At 34.8% G+C, this 23,328-nt stretch overlaps 1 protein-coding gene across 10 annotated transcripts in view; it reads left to right on the plus strand.

The window, feature by feature from the left end:
- Window positions 1-23,328, plus strand: part of LOC114282669 (putative LRR receptor-like serine/threonine-protein kinase At1g53430) — a 108,673-nt gene that overhangs the window by 80,502 nt on the left and 4,843 nt on the right. For 7 of the 10 annotated variants that reach the window (XM_082887539.1, XM_082887541.1, XM_082887540.1 and 4 more), the window contains 5 exons: window positions 10,115-10,183; window positions 18,445-18,507; window positions 18,601-18,636; window positions 19,189-19,244; window positions 21,873-22,291. In XM_082887539.1, the coding sequence (XP_082743665.1) occupies window positions 10,115-10,183; window positions 18,445-18,507; window positions 18,601-18,636; window positions 19,189-19,244; window positions 21,873-22,291 (643 nt within the window). The remainder of the gene's footprint in view (window positions 1-10,114; window positions 10,184-18,444; window positions 18,508-18,600; window positions 18,637-19,188; window positions 19,245-21,872; window positions 22,292-23,328) is intronic. The other 3 variants (XM_082887544.1, XM_082887546.1, XM_082887542.1) reach the window with 2 other exon arrangements.

Raw genomic sequence — 23,328 nt, forward strand, 5'->3', positions numbered from 1 at the left:
TCACTAATCCCAAAGGTTGAAAATCCAGTGGGGCTAGGTGACTATAGACCTATCAGCCTAGTGGGTTCAGTTTACAAAATCCTTGCAAAAGTTTTGTCCAGTAGGCTAAAAAGAGTGCTTCCTCAAATCATCAGTGATACCCAATCAGCCTTTACAGGTGGAAGAAACATCCTGGATGGTGTGCTAATTGCAAATGAGGTGGTTGATGGCTGGAGAAAAACCAAAAAGAGAGGTCTGATTATTAAGATTGATTTTGAAAAGGCTTTTGACTCAGTTAATTGGTGCTTCTTATCATTCATGCTCTTCAATTTTGGGTTTGGTGCAAAATGGATTAGTTGGGTAAAAGAATGTGTTACTACAGCAAAACTCTTAGTGTTGGTTAATGGTTCACCAACTGAGGAATTTTGCCCTCAAAAGGGCCTAAGGCAAGGTGACCCCCTGTCCCCCTTTCTGTTTAATGTAGCAGTTGAGGGTCTTAATATTCTTATGTCAAGAGCACAGCAGTTGGGCTTGATTAAAGGAGTGACGATTGGTTCTAATGGGGTGCAGTTAACACATTTACAATTTGCAGATGATTCCATATTATTCTGTGAAGCTAAGGAGATGGAGGTGTGCAACATTAAGAGGGTCTTAAGGTGTTTTGAACTGATTTCAGGGCTGAAAATAAATTATCATAAGAGTCAGGTGTGCGATATTAATGTTCCTGAAGAATCCTTGTCTAGTTTTGCCTCCAAGCTGCATTGTAAATCTAAGGCACTTCCTCTTAAGTATTTGGGTTTGCCTTTGGGGGCAAATCCAAATAAGAAGGCAACTTGGAAACCAGTTCTTGATAAAATCAAAATCAGATTAGCATGTTGGAAAAGGAAGCTGCTATCATTTTCAGGAAGGCTCACTCTTATTAAGTCTATAACCTCTACCTTGCCTACGTATTATCTATCTCTCTTTAAAATGCCAGTGGGAGTTGCAAGAGAATTTGAGAAGCTTCAAGCTGCTTTTCTCTGGGGTGGGACGGGGTCTAAAAAACAAATCTACCTGGTTAAATGGGATGATTTAGCAAAGAACATGAATCAAGGGGGCTTGGGCATCAGAAGAATAAGGCTCGTTAATGATTGCTTGTTATTAAAATGGTGGTGGAGATTTGCCAAAGAGAAAGATGCTTTGTGGAGACAAATCATTTGTAGCAAATATAAACTAGATGTCAAAAGCTGGTGCCCCTCCCCTATTTCAAACAATAGTTACTCTGGTGTGTGGAAAGGTATCATTTCCTTAGCAGAGAGGAGCGGTAATCTGATGTTGTTTTATCATAACAATTTTCTTGTTCAGGTAGGGGATGGGAAAAGAATTCTCTTCTGGAAGGATAGATGGTGCTCCAATAGTTGCTTGAAAGATGAATTCCCTACTCTTTACAGATTAGTGATGGAGAAGGATGTAACTTTACGTATAATGCACGATAGGAAGGTTGCAGTAGGGGATTGGAGCCTTCTTTTTAGAAGAAGGCTGTATGACTGGGAAGAGAGGGAAGTCAGTAGACTCAAGGAGCTTTTGATATCTGGCTCAAATTGTTCTGATAATCTGGTGGACAAACCAATCTGGTTGGCTGAAGGCTCTGGTATGTTTTCTGTCTCATCTGTCTATCGGAGTGAGGTTGTCTCCCTTGGCCCCATCCTTATTACTAGCAAGTTAGTTTGGAACCATCTCGCTCCTCCAAAAGTCCAATTTTTTTGCTGGTTAGCATGGAAAAACAGAGTAAAGACAGCAGACTTTCTCCAGAAAATTGGAGTCCTTCAAGCCTCTTCACCAGCTCTTTGTGCTTTCTGCAAAACTGAGGCTGAGTCTATCTGCCATGTGCTGCTGCACTGCCATTTTTCCTGGAGGGTTTGGTTTGCAATATTGAATTGGTGGGAGGTGCAAGGACCCCTTCCCGGATCTGTGGAAGCTGTTCTTCACTGGTGGGAAGATGTGAAGCTTAGCAAAAAAGAAAAATTGCTTTGGAAAGTCATTCCCTCAGCTGTGTTTTGGTCTCTATGGAAGCTGCGAAATGAGTGTATTTTTCAGGCTGCTAAACCTCACCTGGAGGACCTATGCGAGTTGGTTAAAATCAGAGTTGCACTGTGGTTGAACCAGAGTTTCAAGGCCTTCAATTTCACTGTCCAGGACTTCCTGTCCAATTTAAGACAAATCAGGTACTGTTTGGGGAGTAAATCTGTCCTATGTGGCTAATTAGATATCAGTTTCCTGGAGGGTTTGGTCTGTTTTTAGGTCTGCTGTGCTCTACTCAATTCTCTTCGGGGCTGTTGGACTGCTGTTTTGGCCTGTTGTTTTTCAGCTTGAGCTTCTTCTCAGCTTTGGGTTAGGTTGAGGTTGGACTGCTGGTCTTGTTTTGCATTTTCATTTTTCTGCTTTGTTCTTTTCTTTTCTGTTTCGGTTTGGTTCCTCTCCAAACCCCTTTCCTCTCCTTTTTTGATGTACTCTTATCTTGTATGGTTTGGTCATCAATAAAGGTTTCTTTGGCTGCTTCAAAAAAAAAAAAGTACTAAAATTGCACAAAGAACTCAAATGTCGTAAAGTCAACACCTAACACCTATTCAAGTCAACAATTCAAGAATAAAACGAAAGGCTCAACTACGAAAATTCACTCAAATCTAGAGGTCAGGTTAAGGCCCTAGTTGTTACAATCATCAATAAAAATAACAAAATATCTAGAACTGCCGAAAAATTACCTAAGATGGTCCTCATAAGTCATTATGCACCAGCTCTAATCATTGTCGTTTATGCATTCTCATGACCTTGACGAAAGACCCTTTTATGATTTTCCAAAACACAATATTCACAGAATCTCCAATCCAACAACTACGAGTTTGGCAGTTCCACCTTTAACATTAGAACCTTCATCCATTTCTCATTTGAAATGCCACATGACTGCTTCAAATTTCAATAATGCTACTATGATCGTACCATGAATCCCCAATGTCAAGTAGAGAGTTCATTGTTTTTTACCACGAGCTACCACCATAGCTCCTTTTATCATCCTCAAAGAATCACAAGGAAATGTCGTCACAACACCAAAATTATAACTTGGGCCCAACTAAAATCAAGTGCTTCTTAAAAAATGGCATATGTCTAACATCCTTGATTTTTATGCATGTTCCATTTGGTCGATTAACATGAATCTCATGCTTGTCAATTATGTCACATGTGTCACTATTTCTAAGGTATATCTTACCAAAATTTCCTTATACATAATTTTGGAGTACCTCCAAAGCCAATACCATTATATCAGACTATATTCTTCTAACATCTTAACAATGTACTTGTCACCTTGTTTCCTGTTATGTTTCTTTGGTGCTTTGCAATCTCCTCCAGTGCGGTTGCCTTTGCCACAATTCCTTCACTTGTCTTTGATGGTCACTCTCTCACAGATGTATGAAAATCCCTTGGCCATGAATAAAGTCCATCTTATTAAGAAGTTGTCCAACTTAAAGATATTGGAAGGAGTTACAATTCAATATATCAACAATTTCAACTCACATTAGTCAATCGAAATTAGTTTAGATCTCAATAGATGTAGTCAAGGCCTGCGCACTACTATCAAGTATTCATGAGAGTTGGAATTTCTTGTATGTGGTGATGATCAATTCCATGGTAAAACCTCTAGTTTGGCATTAGCAACACATGATAGAGGAAAGAAGCACAATAAATGCAACTATAAGAGTCGAAACACAAGCAAGTTAAGAAATTTTCCAACTTGATCTTAACCAACAAATTTTCCATTTTCTTCTCCTTCTTGATATAAAACAGAACAGATGTGGTATGGGTTAACCTTTTTGTTCCTAAGGCTTTACGACCCCACTCATCATCCTATATATTTGTACGCTTCTTCAATATTCATCTAAGAGGAATATAAAGATCCTTGTGGTAAAGATAGATCTCTATATCCATCTTCATAACCTGGAGTTTGAACCCTTAGATTTTTTTTTTTTTTTTTTAATGTTAATCTTACTTTCTTGCTCTGGGAACTAACACCTTGATAATTGTTTGTTGTGGATAATCACAAAACCTCCACAACCTAAGCAGTCACACACACACAACCAACGATACTAGAATGTAAATAGATAAAACGAACAAATGTAGACAAGATACAAAGATTTATGTGGTTCACCCCCAAATGAAGGGCTATGTCCAAAGGGCTACCATCTCATTGCGGTCTTCAACAGAGGAATTATAAGAGTCTCTCTTCCCCAATCTCACAGACTGTCTTTATTGATCTCACCAAAATCTCATACAACAGAGTTACAAAGGAGTATGTACAACAAAGTTTTAAAAGGCTTTATTGAGGCTCGTCTCACCTTGAGGTTTGATTTTTATACTATTCTCTCCAACGGCTTTTGCATCACAATTTGGGTCTTGAGCCTTGGGTAAGCCTTGTAAACCTTTTGCGCATAAGCATATGAGCAGTACCCATATAAATAAGTTGCCCTAGGCTATTGTTAAACTTAGTTTAGTAAATACTTTAAACATAAAAAAGCAAAAAAAAAAAAAAAAAAAAAAAAGAACCTATTTTGCAACTATATTCTATAAGTGTAAATGATCAATCAAGGGGAAAAAAATAAAAAAAATAAAAAAAGAAGCAAAGTTAAATGTTCAAGTGAGAAGCTGAATCACTTAAGCTAAGAATGTCAATTTCACTTTCAATGAAGCTAAAAGCTTCCTTCTTTGTAGTAGTAAAATGTTCAATGCCTTGAGGAAAAAAGTATTTAAACATTTATATTTGATTTATATTTATTTATTTATTAGTTTAAAATATTTAAATTATTTACTAAATATTACAATTTGAAAGTTGAAATGCTTAAGCCTCAACATTTTATGCATTATTCCTTGCTACATGATGAGTATAATGTCTCGAGTTATGCATTTGCCTTTAAAAAACTTTGATGTACAATACTAACCGCGAACAACATAGTGCTATTGGAGTCCAATTGCTAAAACTAAAAAGGAAACTACTTCTTACAAGATTTCTAGAAACAATCTACCTGCTTGAGCAAACCCCTCTTTAGCAATAGCGCCACTCCAATAGATAAAAGCAAACTTTTTTGCATTTGGCTACAAGAGAGGCCTACGACCTGGTCAAGTGGCTATTCCATAGTCTCCACATCCCTATCATCATGTTCTTCATGGGGGAAATCAAATTGCTCTTTGTTTGGCCAGCTTCTCAACAACTTTACCTCAAAATTTGGCTAGAAAATGTTCTTTCTTCTATTAGTTCTCTGGTTTTGTTGGAGGCTTATTACATTTTGTAATTTGGCCTCATGGGATTCCCCATCTAAAAAGAAAAATATTAAGCAATAATATTTTATATTATTTTTGACTTTTTTATGCACTTTTATTATATCTTAATATATTTCATTATGATATGAGTGTACGATTTCTGAATGATTTTTGTATATTCAAATTGTCAAACATTAAATACGCCTGATATATAAAGCAATTCTAGGCCTAATTCTAAATAGGAAACAAGAATAAACCTAAGAACAAAATACTCACGCAATCTAAAATATTCACACAACAATATATACTAATATTCTCACACACCCACTCAAACTGAAGGTATTTTAGCACAAAACATTGACAATTTGCCAAGAGGAAACTGAAACCGAGAAGTGGTGTGAGTCTTGGTAAAGAAGTCAGCAAGTTGCAGAGCCAAATAGACGAAAGGAAGAGAGATAAAGCCAGACTGTAGATGCTAACGGATAAAGTAATAATCAATCTCAATGTGCTTCGTCCACTAATGGAAGATAGTGTTATGGGCAATTTGAATAGCATTATGGTTGTCACAATAGAGAGGTTGGGGAAGATTGAGGGATACGCAAATCAGACAAGAGATATCGAAGCCAAACAACCTTAGCAGTGGCGTGGGCCATAGCATGGTACTCAACTTTGGCAGTGGAACAAGCAACAACTGTTTGTTTCTAGCTTTTCAAAGAAATCAAGAAATCACCAACAAACATGCAGAAGCTAGAAGGGACTTGCAATCAGTGACATCATTAGCCCAATCAGAATCAACATAGGCTATCAAGTCTAAGGAAGAAGTAGAAGACAACACAAGTCCTAAAAGATAGTATCTCAAAGATAGCGAAGAATCCGAATCAAAGCAACCCAATGTATAGATTAGAAACAAACTGACTAACTATATGAACAATATAAGCAAGGTCAGGGCAAGTAACCATTAGATAGAATAAGCAACCCACAAGCTCTTGATATAAAGTAGGATCATCTAGATGGACACCATTCATAGTGTTAAGCTTCACATTAAGCTCAGTTGGGGTATCAAAAAGCTTAGTGTCAGTAAGATCGGCACGGTGAATAACTTCATTTGCATACTTGGCCTGAGACAAAAAATATCCTTTGGAAGAAAAAGCTACCTCATTACCAAGAAAATATCACCATGGGCCTAAATCAATCATTTCAAGAGTGGGGAAGAGATGCTGCTTGATCTGAGAGATAACAGAAGAGTCAAAGCCAATGATGATCATATATCATCCACATAAAGTAACAGGGCAACAAACCAGCAGAGGTGTGGAAAAGCACAATGATATTGCTGTAAACCATTCAGAGTATACCGAAGATGACAAACCTGCCCAGAGGAATGGTGAAGGATAGGGAGAGGACGCATGTAAACGTCCTTAATGAGATGGCCATTAAGAAAAGCGTTCTTAATATCCATTTGATAATGAGGCCAATAATGAACATCAGTGACAGGAATTAAAGTACGGACAATAGTCATCTTGGCAATAGGGGCAAAGGTCTTCTCATAATCAATACCATACTTCTTTGAGAAATCTTTTGGCAACCATGTGAGCTTTGTAGCGCTTGAGAGAACCATCAGAATGAGTCTTGACTTTATAGACCCATTTGTAACCCACCAGATTCTTACCAGCAAGCAAATGAACCAGTTTCCAAGTCGTAGTCTTCTATAATGCAAACAACTCATCCTCCATAGCTTGAACCTAACTAGGATCCTTGTAAGACTGGGTTATGAAAAAGAGTGACTAGCAAACAAAAAGGTGTAATATGAAGGAGAAAAATATATTTTAGCAAAACCAAGTTTGACTACTTGTTTACGGTTGCGAAGGGGATACTTATAATTAGTCAGATCATAGTCATTAGAAGTAGGAGGATCAGCAACTTGGGTAGAGATAATTGGTAGATGGAGAGCCTTACGACAAGAATAGACTAACAACGGAGGAGGATGAAGAGTAGAGGGGAACGAAGAGGAGAAGAATGAACAAACTTAGGAGGGATAGTGGAGAGGGACTCAGTAGGAAAGGGGTAGGAGGAAGAGAATAAGGAACAAGTTCATGCAGAACTGTAAAGACATACTCATCAAAAGGGACCTCGGAAGGAAATGGATCAATGTGATCCAAATCCTCTTTGGAAACCTGGGCAGTGATAGGAGGAAGCTAAAAGTATGACAGACGTTCGAGAAAGACAACATGCTAGGAGATATAAAAGCACGGGAAATAAGGTCGTAACAACGATAGCCTTTTTGAGTAAGACTGTAACCCAAAAAGACGCATAGGATAAACCAGACACTAAGTTTGGTTCTATCTTTACGGGAAATAATGACAAAACAAGCAGACCCAAAAACGCAAAGGAGAGAGTAATTTGAAAGTTGAGAAAACAGAGCCTTATATGGGGAACGACCAAAGAGAAGGGGAGTAGGCATACGATTGAGAAGAAAAGCAGTGGTAAGTAATGCTTTATCCTAAAACGGAACCCGAACAGAGGTAAAGAGAAGAAGAGATCGAGCTGCCTCAAGGAGATGACGGTGTTTACGCTCAGCTCGACAATTTTAGGCAAGTGTATTAATATAGAAAATTTGGTAAATGGTATCCAAATTGGCCAAATACTCATAGAATTCAATTTTAAAATATTTCCCACCCAAGTTAGAGTGTAATAATTTGATAGTAGACCCAAACTTTGTAGTGATCATAGACTAAAAAGTACGATGGTCATTAACAAATAACATATAGTATGTAGAACCCCCTTTGGTGAGAATAGGAAAAAGGCCCCATATATCAGCATGAATGAAAGAAAATGATGTATCAGAAATAGAAGTACTTTTACGAAAGGATAGGATTGTCATTTTGGCTAGTTTACACTCCCAACACTTGATAAGTTGACGAGGAAAAACTTTACCCAATAAACTTGACTGAGCTAAAGACCGTAAACGGTCAACAGACAAATGCCCTAATCTAGAATGCCACAAATAAAAGGACTCGACAAAGAATCTAACTAAAAAGAGAAAAAAACAATCGAATGGGTAGTCATAGGCATCCCCGAATCTGCTGCTTGGACATTCGATCCTACACAGAACAAATAGAAAAAGAAAAAATAACATCAAAACCGGAGACATCAAGCTGATTGATAGATAATAAACTGACACATAATTGAGGAACATAAAGGACATGAAATAGTGATAGTAGACATATCAGATGGTAAGACAAACCCAACAGATATAATAGGCATACTAGACCTATTAGCAGCATCACCAATAACAGGAAAGGGAGTGTGAGTACAATTTTCAATTAAGGAGAGATGAGCAATCATATGATGAGAGACACCTGAGTAAAAAAGCCAGATAAACGAGGAAATACTTAAGAAGGTCCAAGTAAACCTAAATGAAGAAATGAAACAATAGAGGCATATCAGGTTGGTTAGGAAGTAGATAGTATATGCTGAAGCTGACCAATCTAAGCACTCAAAGAAGCCAAGTCAAGATCAGGAGACGGAACAGATGCACTATAAACAACTGGAGTCTGAAAAGTATTCTAAGTAGGAGCTCGGAAGTGTGGCTGAAACTGTAGAGCAGATGAACGTCCCTTCTTGGGAAATGATACTTCCAATGGCCCCTCTAATGGCAGAAGGCATACTCATTAAAAGTAAGAGACATTGTAATAACCAAAAAGCTGAAGGGATCGAGTGTAATAAATCCTAAATAGCCAAAAGCGTAATAAACAAAGGCCTGATAGGGCAAAATTTAAGCCAATATTAATACTAGATGCGTCAAATATGACCAACAGAACTAGAAAGTGAGTTGCACAATTCCAAAGTGGAAGTAGCGAATCAAAGAGGAGATGGATCGATTAAGAAAGATGATACCTCAGATGGGTCACGCGATCAAATCAAGATCCAGAGAGGGTCGCGGGCTGAACCAACACCAGCGAGAGAAAGTGATGTCGCGAGTTGAACCAGAACCAGAACCAGAGAGAGACAAAAGTCGCGAGGTCCAAAGAGAGAGTCAACCACGAACCAGACGAACTTGAAAAAGATAAACCTAAACCATGAGGGTCACAAAGGGATTGTGATGGAAGGGCAGACAAGCTGATGGACACTGAAGTCGATACAAAGTCGCGAGACAAACAACATCGCGATTTCGACCTAGAAAACTTGATTCCGATGGTCACCCACAAGGCTCAAATCGGGCACGTTTTGAAAATCAGAAAAGTTGTAAAGAACCTGACGAGGTAGAGGGTGAACTAACGACTCAAACTCAATTGAATCCTGAAATGAAAACTAGAGATGATTTCTAACTAGAGGGAGAAAACTTCAAACCAAAGGGAACCTTCAAATCGAAGGGAGAACTTCGAACTAGAGGGAACTTCGAACAATAAGAGGTGATAACTAGGGTTTCAGACATGACTGTGATACCATGTATGATTTCTAAATGATTTTGGTATATTCAAGTCGTCAAACAATACAATGTGCACATTTGATACATAAAGCAATCTAAGAATAAAATATTCACACAATCTAACACAATCTAAAATATTCACACAATAATATAAACTAATATTCTCACAATGAGTTGTAACAAAAAGCGGGCACAAATTATTTGGATATTTGTTGACTTTATTGCGAGCACAAAGCAACATATTTGTCAAATTATGTTTTGTATTGTGACCTTTTGTATTCCATTAATGTTGTAAAAGTTGATTAAAATGCTGTGAAAAATAAAAGATTTCTTCATTTCCGTGGGATGTCCAAGTGTTCTATATGTAATACATATGCTTAGTTTTGATTATGAACTTATTTATCTTTTTATTTTTATGCTCAGATACCTCAGGGGAAATAAGTTCCACAATTCATCGCTGAGATGGTTCACTAATATCTCAAATTCATCCGTGTAGGTGTTTGTTACTAGAATTTGCAATTACTTGCGCAGTGAAACTAAAATATCTCATGTTTCATTTTCTTTTCCTGATGTTAGATTGTGTTTCTTGAAGCATTGGTCTATTTTTTAATTAGTATGAAGCTACTATTCTAGGGATGAAGCCTGGAGTTGATGATTGAAGGGAGGGAAAAATAAATCTTTGACAAATCTAAGCGTTGATATATTTAAATGATTTAAATAATAATTAAAATAAACAAATCACTATCAAAATAAGTTAATAAATAATGAGAACACTCTAAATGTGTTATATGAAATTGAACTTCAATGATGCACAAGTAGAAAAGTACAAAGCATAAGTAATATCACATAATTCACATACTACATGAATGATAATAGATTATAAATCATACCATGCAAAAGGTCCATACCTATATGCTCTTTTAAAACTATATCACAATGATTCATAACAAAACCATAATTGTTCATAACTTTTGTCACCACAATAGTTTGTAACATTTTAATGTTCATAACATGACTACAATGGGAAATACAAATATTAATTACTTTTTAGAAGAAAAAACCTTTGAGGGGCTATGTGTGTGACGCCCCAAATTTTGGGTGCATCAAGGTGACGCAATATACTAAAATAGTAGAGCTTAACTAGTGGACACACGATATATTACAGACAAGGTTTTAAAAAGCGGTCGCAACCGTTACATAACACCGTTACGTAACGGTTTTCGTGGTTACCGCCACCTGTTACGGCCGCTTTTGCAGTGTGATTCAGATTCACAGGTGTGTCGGCCGTAGTGGTTGCCGTAGCGGTCATAACAGTGCCGTAACGACCGTAAAGGCCTGTTACGCACCGTTACGTAATAGTTCCGAATTGCTTCTTTCAAAAAAAAAAAAAACACAAAAAAAAAAAAAGTTGAAAATGGAAGAAGAGGGAAGATGGAGAAGAAAGAGATAGAGAGAGAGAAGAGGGAAAATGAAGAACATGTTATTGATTTGTTAAAACTGTAAGACCTATGCTATTCTATTCAGCTACTATCACTCAACCATTTGGTTTGTGTGTGTCTATCCATATAATAATAATAATAATAATAATAATAATAATAATAAGTGTGATCGTTATCTATTTGGCTTGATTAAAATATATATATATATATATATATATATATATATATATTTAGGCTCTTATTTATTCTCATACTTTTGTTATTGTTTATCTTATATATAATAGTTAGTGATTGATTTTTTGTATAATATATAAAGTCATTAATTGTTAAAATAAAATGTAAAAAACTCAGTTTATAGTGATTCAAAAATATGAAATATATTGGATCATACTTAAAAATTTACAAAAATTGATCAATATTTATTTTAAAACCCAATAAGTATGATCATGGAAAAAAAATGTGTATTGGTAAGTTTTTTTCAAATTGTGCGAAAAATAAAAAAATTTACGATTCCGGTTACTACAACCGTTACGCTACGACCTTTACACCCCACAACCGCAACCGCGCTTCCACCGCTATAGCGACCGCAACCGCAACCGCTTTTTAGAACCTTGATTACAAATAATTAAGTACCAAATAAAATGCTAACGACTAAAAAAAATATTAGTTACAGACATAAGTTTTTAGGTCAATAATTACAAAACATAAGTTTTGATTAAAAAAAGGTGTCCAAAACGGAGGTAGATAACCTAATTCCTAAGGCAACCAAGTTTCTTCAAAGTTTTCAAGGAACCTATCCTCAACATAGAATTTGTCTTTACTTGCCATAAAACACCATGACTATGGAATGCGCAGTAAATACACATACACCCAAAACTCTTAACAATTTAACACAAGCATAAAATAATACAACAATAAGCACTTTAAGCAAATAACAGTAATGAAATAATAGAACAAATACATTAAAAAGACCACTAGAGTCCTCCAAAGAGACCTGTCCTCCTAACTGCTAGAATTAGACACCAGACTATTTAGAACTCCTCCTTTTGCTGCTTTGTAGACCTTACCACGGATGTCTGAAACGATTATATACACACGACGCCATTGATGGGCATCAAAAGAGGTAGCCAAAAGAAAAAGATTTTATCGTCCTGAACCCAACCTTATCCCTCCAAAGCAAAAAAAAAGTTTTATCCTCTTAAATGTCCCATCTGGACCCAACCTTATCTCAGTAAATCAAATTGTTGCATAGAGTCCGAATATGTCCATTCTACCCTAGGGTTAATGTGGCTTAATGTGGCAACCACTTGCGCAAGATTAAACTCAATTGGTAACAAGTCCATCACAATCTATTTCATTAATATACACTTAATAAGTCATTCCAAAACATTACTAGTGACGTTCTCATTTCCAATCCCTTAACATTTCCCGTTAATTAGGTGTTTTAAAAGGCGAGTTAGTCACATTCAAGCATAATCGTACATGAGTCATACATATGAGAGGAAATATAATCCAAACTAAAGTATACAAAACATGATAAGGCAAGAAATTAACATTTAGCATGCTAATAAAACATTTGAGGGTAACAAGCATTCAAGGATTTACTTCTAGAATTTTTAGAATAGTTGAAACGGAAATAAAAATATGGCAAACATACTTCTAGGTCAAAAATATGGCAAACACAATAGAATTAGCATACCACAACCAGGAATTAAGCTACAAGCCATTTTCCAACATCTGTCCAGATTTGCTACCTTTTAGTAAAAATAGATTTTCTCTCAAACTACTCATTAACTTTTGCTCAAATAATTTATTTGTGGAAAGAGGTCACAAAATGCTAACATTCTACATAAGAACCAACATGGGGTGATTTTTTGGAATTTTATAAAAACTCAAGAAGTGGACTGTTTTTCTGGAACATAGGACCATATTTAAAAAAAAAATGTTTAGGCTATAAAATCACATAATTAGGGGCTACCAAAATTTTCACATGCTCTACACACCTCAAATATTATCCCCTACAATCAGATTTGGAAAATAAGTAAGTTTGATATTTTTTGCAAAAATGAGAAAGTTACAGCAGTGCATGAATTGAGAAGAAAATGCTAGATAAAATTACTTTTTCATGCTAACACTTAACACATACACCCTATGTCCATGCATATCAACATTACATACACACAAGAGACATACTAGGAGATAGGATGAGATGGGGTGGGAAGATTGGAGAAGAGAAGAGGAGTGTATGTCTTACTTGAATTTGCAAAATCTTTCTTTCTTCCTTCTCTTTTTTTTTTTTTTTTCCCCAAGTCTTTTTCTCTCTCCCTCTTTCTACTACTGCGGGCTGTATTGTGTGTATATGAGGGAGAGTGTATTGCCAATTTATTGAGGATTGGCCCTTAGTTGGGTTTGAATTGAATTTTTGACAATTTAGTTGGAATGAAATGGAATAGGAGTGGATTAAGGCTCTTAAGCTTGTTTTATTAAGGATCTAGTTAGCTTAGTTAGGATAATAGGGGACAAGGGAACACATCCCCTAAATTAAGGATTTGAACAATGACTTCTTTCCTTTTTTATTTGTTTTTTTTTTTTTTTTAATTTTATTTTATTGAAAATTGCCAATTAGCCTCTCAAGTACAAGGCAGACGGCTACCCCTCTCCTAAGGTACCAAAATCAGATTGCTTTACATATATTTATGAGATATATATAAGATATTGTATATATAATATAATAGTTAAGTAGTACAGTACTCAGTAAAAAATCAAGAAAGGACCCAAATGCAATATAAATAAAAGGACAAGGACCAAATCTGAAATTTTGATAAATCAGCACTTATTATTAATATATAATTATAATAAAATAGTTAAAATAATTAATTCGGGTCCGGTCGAATTAAATCGCAAAGAAAGGCGAGAAATTGAGCAAAAATGGTGTTATCAAGGATTAAGATTTTTAAGCGATTAATTTATAATTAGGGGATCTTTCTAAGTTATCAGGAGTGATTAGGGTTAATTAAATACACCCACGATGAGTTGGAGTTCTAGGGTTAAATTTGCGAGAAAATGATAATTTTAGGGGTTTTATTGACATAACTTCTAACATTAGAGATTCAAAGATAATTACGAAAATTGGAGTCTCTACAATGTGCATTTAATCATGAAATATGAGTAAAAGAAAAAGTTTGAGTACTCTAAAATCTCACTCCAAAATTTACTGAAAATGATGTGGAAGGTTATATGTCAATTGTTGATTTGTGTAAACAACCATGACATAGGTCATGCTATAGGTCATTGTAGATGAATTTAGGAGTAATATTTGGAATCCTAACAAAACTAATAAGTAATATATAAGTATGGGGGACCAAGTATAATTCAGTTACATAAATACTATTCCATTGCCAAGTTGATCTTTTGAATTCGTAATGAAGTTGTCTGAAAATTAGCTTTTAATGTGGTTCCTGTTGTTTAATTACAAGATGTGATTTAATGATGAATTCATCTAGACTAAAATGAAACCGCAATCCAAAATAAATATTCATATATATATATATATATATGGATCTAAAAGCATATTTGCAAGCCTGATGAAAACATGTACATTAATCAAAACTTATATTTAAAAGTGAAAATTAAAAAAAAAAAAAAAACCCTATAGACCTTTTAATAAACAATCTTGTCTAACATTTAGGTTTACAAGTAAACTCACTTAACTAATACAGTAACAATGTATAATGTGATTTAACAGGTGTAAAGCTACCATTATTCTTCATTAAATTTCATCAATGATACAATCACGGATGATGAAGGATAGTTCCTTCTCGATCAAACTTGTCTTTGCTTTCTTTTTTTACAAGAGTTGTCCCTAAGCAAGTATGATTCACTATTCTCCTCTCAAGATTTATTCAACAAATCAAGGCTTTGTTGATCATTTAAGACAATTAGAAATGATAAGCTATATGCACATTCACAAATTGTTCAATCAGTTATAGGTCGAAGAGATAATGTGGATGCCCTTTTTTTATTTTTATTTTTTGGTTGGTTGGGGGGGAGGGATTAATATAGATAGTTGAAGGTTAATTAGAGCAAGATTACTTCATAACCATAACCATTCCCAATCTAGATTCTGGGAGCCATAACCATTCCCTCATTTTCCTTAGTTTTCCATATCTCTCCTTGAATCTCCCTTGTTCTACTAACTTCAGACTCCTGTAAAGATCTAACTTCAACAACCAGATCCATAGAATGCAGTTCTTCTTCAGCTGCTTTGAGTTTAGTAACCACATTATCAAACACTTCAAAATTCCACTTCTTCAGAGCCAATTTCAGTGCTTGCAACCTTTTCATAATTCTGGAAAATAAGTTTTGTAACTTCTGAGAAATTTTAATAACATAGTCATTGGTGTATTCATGATCAGTATTATGAGTTTATAGCATGATATTTCATTTAATTACATATCATCACAATTAATCTAGAGATATACCTAATTGCGTAAATTGTTCCATCGGGTAAGCGTGCACAATATATTGTGTGGGTGTGAACTTAATATTGTGATTGGAGGCACCACAATTTTATTGTTGGTCCATATTTAAATCTTATGAATTTTAAACTAAAGGTATGGTGTCATCCATGATTTAGGGAAATGGTGTCCCTTTGCCCCCTTATTTGTGTCCTTACCCAACCAAAGCCTTAATTAAACCATAACTAGGTCTCCCTAATCCTTCTCTATTCCATTCCATTTCAACCAAATGCCAACCAATTCAATTGTAAACCAACCGAGGGTATTTTAGACAATTCAACACCAAATCCTCTTCTATAAATAAGACCCCCTCATTTTGAAACACTAGAACCGGCCATAAGAAGAGGGAGAAAGCAAGAGGGTAAAAAACATAGTAAGGAAGAGAAGAGAAGAAGAAAGGAAAGAAAGAAAATTTTGCTAGAAAGGTAAGACACTATCCCCTCCTCCCTTCTTCACCATTTCTATCCTATATTTTCTTCTCATAAATGATATTATATCTATATTACTCATGTTATAGTGTGTTGGTATGATAGCTTGCTCTTGAATCAGTTTAAGTTAGTGTTTTCGCGTTGTTACCGGTATGTTGCACCTTGTTTCCTTGATTTTATTTCAATGTCAATTCTTCATGAACTTCAGACCTATTTCAATGGCGTATTATATGATGTATGCAGAATATGTGTGATTTTCTGTAAAGCCTAAATGTATGTTGTTATAGCCCATCCAATTTCTTCACGTTTTTGTTCCTGAAAAACAGCCTACTTGTGTATTTTTATAAAATTCAAGAATAATCCCCTTAAGTTGAATTTTGTGTCTAAAGTTTCCTTTGAATATTAACTTTCATCTAAAATTTATTTGAGCAAAAATGATTGAGCGGATTGTGAGAAAATCCACAAATCTGGACAGAACTAAAGCAGTGTCAATTTCCTGGAGCTATGGTTACCCTTTTCTGTTTTTTAAATTGGAGATGAAACTAGACTCCTTGTCTTACAATCTCAACAAATTTCAGACCCATAGGAGTCCCGGAAGTATTTTTACCGATTTAATCTTTTTGTCCCTGCGAATCTGAAATACTAAATAGTTGTGGTTATGTGCTTTCTTGCCTTGTATATTATCAATGACTTGTCTATTATTAGTTTTGCCTCCATGATATCGTATGTGTCCCTTTATTAGTTATATTTGCTCATGTATTATTCGCCCCACGCTCAAATATAGTATCAGTTCATTATTGCTAATTGCATTTCATAATAAACTTAAGAAAGGGGAAATTTAATTGGGGTAATGACAAGTTTTGCACTCATTTATCATGTTTTGGAAACATAATTGAAATTCATGATTTGGAAATGAAAGTTGGCGGGACATGTCCCCTTTTTGAGTTAAGTCTTGTGCAAGTGGTTGAATCATAGTCCTAGGATGGAACGGGTGTATTCGGACTCTAGACAATGGCTTGATTTCGGAGGAATACGGTTGGGTCCATTTTGGGGACTTTCAGGGTGTTGACCCTTGTTTTTACCATCTCTTTTGAGGTTCTCGATTGGCTCTACTCTGTGGATAATCGGTGTAGGGGTCTGCAAAGCAGGAAAAGGGAGAGTACCAAATAACTTGAATTCACTCCTTATGGTCAAGAGGAAAGGATCTCTTTAGGGGATTCTAGAATTATGCGCTAACTTTTAACATGTTTATTGTTGTATGTTTTCATTATATCGTGCCTTGTATCATGCTTGTTTGCTTGTGTTGGATAAGGGTTAGGGGGTGTGTGTTTTATTGGGTATTCCAAGTTCATGGCGTTTCACGCTAAGTGAAAAAGAGTATTATTTAGAAGAAAGCATTGCTGAAGTGTTCAAGGAACCATGGTTTCGTTGGATGTAGATTTTCTTTCTTTTATTTTTTATTTTGTTTTATTTTCCAAGATTATATGGAAGACTCACTTTTGTATTATTTATTGCTAACTAGTCTAATTCTTATATGTAATTATTACTATTAATATATTTATTTTGTGATTATTTATGTATGTAATGTTGTGCTACGCTAGTTAAACCCTATCTATTATGTCACCTTGACGTCCCCGAAATTTTGGGGCGTCACATTAGGCATAAGGAGTTGGTCTCTACTCTCATTAGTTTTAATTACCCATTAGACTTGTAGCATGAAGGTTAGGGAAAAGAGTTAAGAGTTAAACATCCTATTATTTTCAGTTGTGATTTCTATGTAGATACACATCCTTATGATTCCTGTAATTAGATCTTGCCTCAATAATTTTACCCAAAACACAACTAATTTGTTAATTATAGAATTGTAGAAGATGTTTTTAAGTAGGAAAAATCTAAAGCTTGCACCCCTAAAAAGGTGCGCCCCGTACGAAAGTTACGCTTTTTTTGATAAAAGTTATGAATGTTTATAGCATCTTATGCCACTTTGTGATAAAGTTACGAATAGTAAATTTATGATGTGCACCTTAAAGTTATGAATGGCGAAATTATAACACTTTTGTGGTTTTTATTATGACATTTTATTGTGAGAAAAGTTATGACAATTTGTAATTTATGCTACAAAATTTTGTGAAAAAGTTATGAAAGGCATTCCCTATTCACCCTTTTAGGAGTGTACATGGTAATCCCTCCCTTTTAGGTAACTCAATAGATTGACTCAAGAAAACTTATAAAAATATAGTTCAAACAACAAGAACGACTAAGGTTATTTCTTTTTCTTTTTCTCTCCAATAGCTAAATGCTACAATAGGCAGCTTCCTGGAGTTCCACCAAGAGGTTCATTACTTAGTTTTGACATAACATTTTTGCAGGGATATTTCTGAAAACAATTTCACAAATTTAACTTTACCACCTGGAAACATATCTATAAATTGGTAAGGGAAACCCATAATTCACACTTCACATTTCTCCATTTATCTTTCCTTTTGCATATTCTTGTTTATTGTTATTGTTATTTTTTCTTTCAGGAACTTGTTTTCATGCTGCTCTAATATAAAAGACAGGTAAAGCCCTCATATTTCTTGCTTTTTTTTTTTTTTTTTTTTTTTTTTTTTTTTTTGGGTGGGGGGGGGGGTGTATTTTATTTGACTCTAGGCTCTTGTTTGTTTCGATGTAAAACATTTACACTGTAAATTTTTTTTCATGTAAAATGATTTTAGATGAGCAAATTTTTTCTTTGAATTTTTGTGTTTGGTTGACAAAATGTTTTCTACAAGAAAAAATTTAATAATGAATTAATTATAGATAAAACTTTGAAAAAGAAAAGAATATAATAAGATAAAGATTGAAACTCAAGAAGCGTTGATTGATATAGATAAAAAAAAATAACTTACAGTCTTTTGAAACATAATTAATTTTTGCCTTATGACCAAAACTATTTTGCTTGAAAAATACTTTTCTTACTTTTTGGCCAACCAAACAACAATTTAGATAAAATATTTTCCTCAAAATTATTTTACTTTGAAACAAACGTAGCCTAAAATGCTCATCTAAAGTTGGGCAAATTTTAGCAAGCATTTGATGTTTTCTTTGTCTTATTCTTATTGACATTGCAGGCCTATTGAAGCATGGGAACAACAAAATTACCCTTGCGACAGTAAAAAATCAAAAGGTAAGTCAATGATATTTAAAACTGTAGAGATATCTTAGGTGGATGCTGCTTTAGCATGCTGGACATGACTTATGATTTAATTGGACATGACTGGGTTAAACTAGTATGCTCGTTGAATTATTGTTCAGTCTACTTGACATTTCATATATTTCTAATTATGTTCTCAATATATATACATATGCTTGTTTTTGTGGATTTTTTTTGTTTTTTATTTTTTTATATCAGCAAAGAAACTTCAATTTATCAAAAAACAGAACAGGAAGAAAAAGTACAATGAGATTAAAGACTTTGGAAAACACCGAGCATCATTGTCATTGCATGATGTCCCAACTTGGTTGGTACCTAATGCTAGACCAATCACATGCCACCAAAGCCAAAAAAGTTGTAGAGATTCCAACAAAGCTCAACAAAACCAACCCAGAAGCAGAACAACAGAAACAAACTAAAGGGTCAAAAGCAAAACCAGCAAAAAGAAAACCAAAAACCAGACCAATGCAAAGTCACCAACCACCTCTCTCAAGTATCTAATCTGCTTGAGGTTTGAGACAAAATCATGCACTGAGTAAGGCACCACTTTTGAATTGTACTTAATCCATAAAGAAACTCTTACCTTAACAATTTAACCCAACTCAACAAAATCTGGTTGGCACCCATTGAACAAGCCTCATTCCTGAGTTTCCAAACAGACCACAACAGTGCAAGATGAATAGCCTTCCAGACTTGCAGCTCCAGTTTTTTGAACTTAATTCCTGGCCACCACTGAAGCAGTCCTTCTACTGATCCAGGCATTACCCATTGAAAATTCCACCATTTTTTGATATCAGACCATACCTTCCAAATAAAAGGGCTAAACAAAAGAACATGGTTGACAGATTCAACATTGGACTTACCAAAAGAACACAAATTGCAAACATTACCATTGAGCACACCAATCCTCTGTGAAAAAAGCTGTTGTTTTCACCCATCCTTTCCTGGCTAGCCATCCTAAAAATTGAACTTTAGGAGGAGATACATTACACAACAGCAACTTAGGAACTCCAAGATTAGGCCCATGGAAAGATTCACACCATTTCCATAATGAGGACACAGTAAACTGTCCTGATGAAGATGCAGTCCGCCCAATTGAATCAGTAGACTCTGGTCGAAGAGAAGGGGTTGCTAACAACATATCATATAGCCTTTCAACCTCTTCCTCCTCCCAGGCTAGAAAAGATCTTCTAAAGGCCAAATTCCAATCCCTTGAGTCTAACCATGGACAAAACCAAGTTGTGGGATGAAATAGCAAAACTTGTTATTCATGTTACCAAGTTTCCCCACTAGTATTTATTTACAAAACATCGACTTTCACAATACTTGTTATTCATGTTACGGATTTTCTTTCTCTCTCTTTTTCTTTTTCTTTTTGTGTGTGTGTGTGTGTGTGTGGTTTGTTGAGTGGTGGTGGTGGCGTGGCAGGGGTAGTATGATGATAGGGAGAGTTTCCAGGGGTGGTGGCTGGAGTAGGTTGTCAGAGGGGAAGAGTCGGTGGAGGAGGGTGGGGAAAGTTGTCGGAAAATGATCACATGAGATTATCGTTAGAAAGTTGTTGGCAACCAGTGGTCCGAAAACAATTGTTGGAAAATGGTCATTGGAAACCAAAGTTGGTTGTCGGAGGTGGTGGTCGGCTTCCTAAAAGGATCAACTAAATTCATTGAGTTGTTCCAAAGGATCAAAAGGGACAGTTATTAATGGAATTCCTTGTCGGCTCTCTGTAAAGGCCTGACTAGATATTGATGAGGAAGCCGGCTTTGTATATGAAGATTCAAACAAAAAGGAAAAAGGAACAATATCTTACTAAATAATCTGACTGAATGAGGAAGAGCTCTTTATGTGGTCTCACTTTACCACCATCTAAAATGTCCTCATCAAGGCATATTGTGATGCTTGTTGAATGAGCAATTCAATAAGAGACCTTGGATCAAATCAATATATCAGCACCGATTCAATCCAAGCTCTTAGAAGTGGAATAAGTTCGTTAGTGGATCACGAAATCTTAGTGATCTTCTCTATCTAAGGAATGGAACATCTTGAAACATCAGAAAAAGAAATTTGTTTTGTCATTTAGATGAAAAAAATTATGATTATTATTAAAAACTCAACTGGGCCTTCCCCTTCAAATCAAACAAAGAAAGAAGTGAATTCCATTGAGTTCTTACACGAAAATGTATGTTATTATTAATATTTAGAAAAGGATATTAATGACAACACATTTTATCATTGAAAGATAAAATTCTAAAAAATGGATCAAATGCAAAATTATCCCTTTACTTCATTATAATCCATCTTCTTATAGTTTAATAAAAAAAAATGTATTCCTGTTTAATTTAAAAAACACATTGACACCTTTTTAAGTTGATATCGATAAAAATAAATTTTTAATTCCACATTTATCTTTATTTTTGTTGAATGTTTTTATTTTTAACTGTACCAAATAAAGATAAAGTAGTCACATCATGAAAATTTTAATGTGTGTTCTCTTTTATTAAACTCTTTATCATTTGTTGAGATATTTTTATTTCTTTTTATTTAGAGGACAAACAAATGAAATTGCATTGAAAAGGTAGTTGATAACTGTGAAATCTGTTGTAGATGATCACCTGTACATAAATTGTGGCGGTGGAGTAGCATCAATCAATGGAACTGGATATGAAGCTGATAACGACACTCTTGGAGGTTCACATTTCTTTTTGAGTCCTAATAACAAATGGGGATACAGTAGTATGGGAAGTTATAATAAGTCATACCCTGGCTGGTGGTCCCCATCCCCATTACCATCCCAAAGCAAGTACCTAAGGTATAAAACATGCGACCTTAACATGTCCGATTCAATATTGTACAGTACTGCGCGCATTGCCCCCATATCCCTCAAGTATTATGGATTTTGCTTAAAAAATGGACATTACATTGTGAAACTTCACTTTGCTGAGATAGCATGGAATCAAAACAGAGGGCTTAATCAGACAAAGCTTAGAAGGACATTGAAGCGAATTTTCAATGTGAAAATTCAGGTACCTATACTTAACGGAGTCTATATACCTTTGGTAGTTGGTACTTTTAACAAAAAATGCAACCTATGAAATACGGGCACGAACAAAGACATGTGGAGAACACATGCAAAATATATAAACTTAAGTATATTATATAAGGAATAATTATTATGTATAATTATTGTGTGTTTTGTTTATGAATATTTAAGTTAAATATAATAATTTCTAAAGTTCAAAACATGATAATAGATATTTATTTACATAGTTTCTGTTTTAGCATTGGATCCAAGCAATGGCGTAGTAAAAAATTTGATTTAATGGGGTCATTCAGTTAGCTATCATCAATATCATTATTTCATATTTCTAGTGGATTTGGCTTCTCATCTTGACTTGAAAGAGCGTTGGGCTTGGTAGGCCCATTTTGGGACCAATTTCGGTCATTCGAACTATTCACTTTGTGGGACTCGTTGAGTAGAATATATTCATGCAAAAAATCAAGATAGTCGGACATTGGTAGCTATATGTTTAGATCAAATTTGTATTATAAAAAATGGATGGTTATTCTTGAAATTATATTTGTTGTCAAATTTTATAAAACAAATATAATTCAAACATATAATTAGCGATGTCCAATCATCTAGTTTTTTTACATGAATATTCTACTCAATGAGTCTTAAAAAGTGAATGGTACAAATCACCGAAATCGGTTTTAAAAGTGCAAATACTCTCTCAAGTTGAGATGATAAGTTGAGAGAAGCCGTTCTACAAATGTTTTCAAAATAAACTTTCATACAATATACAATAATACATTGCAATAAAATATATTTTTAATAATAACATTACTAAAATAATTCAAACTTATTAAATTACTTGTACAACGAAATTTAGGAACATTAATATACTATTGATTCAACGAAACTAACGAGAGCAACACTACGATTTATAATCAATTGAGCAGAGAGAGTGAGAAAAAAGGCAAAATGAGTAATCACATGAGGAAAAGAAAAACAACTTGTAAACACTTTAAGTATTCTCATGATTGAAGAGAATGATCACTT

The sequence above is a fragment of the Camellia sinensis genome, chromosome 9, assembly GCF_055761805.1.
Source record: "Camellia sinensis isolate YWXY chromosome 9, ASM5576180v1, whole genome shotgun sequence".
NCBI classification, from domain to species: domain Eukaryota; kingdom Viridiplantae; phylum Streptophyta; class Magnoliopsida; order Ericales; family Theaceae; genus Camellia; species Camellia sinensis.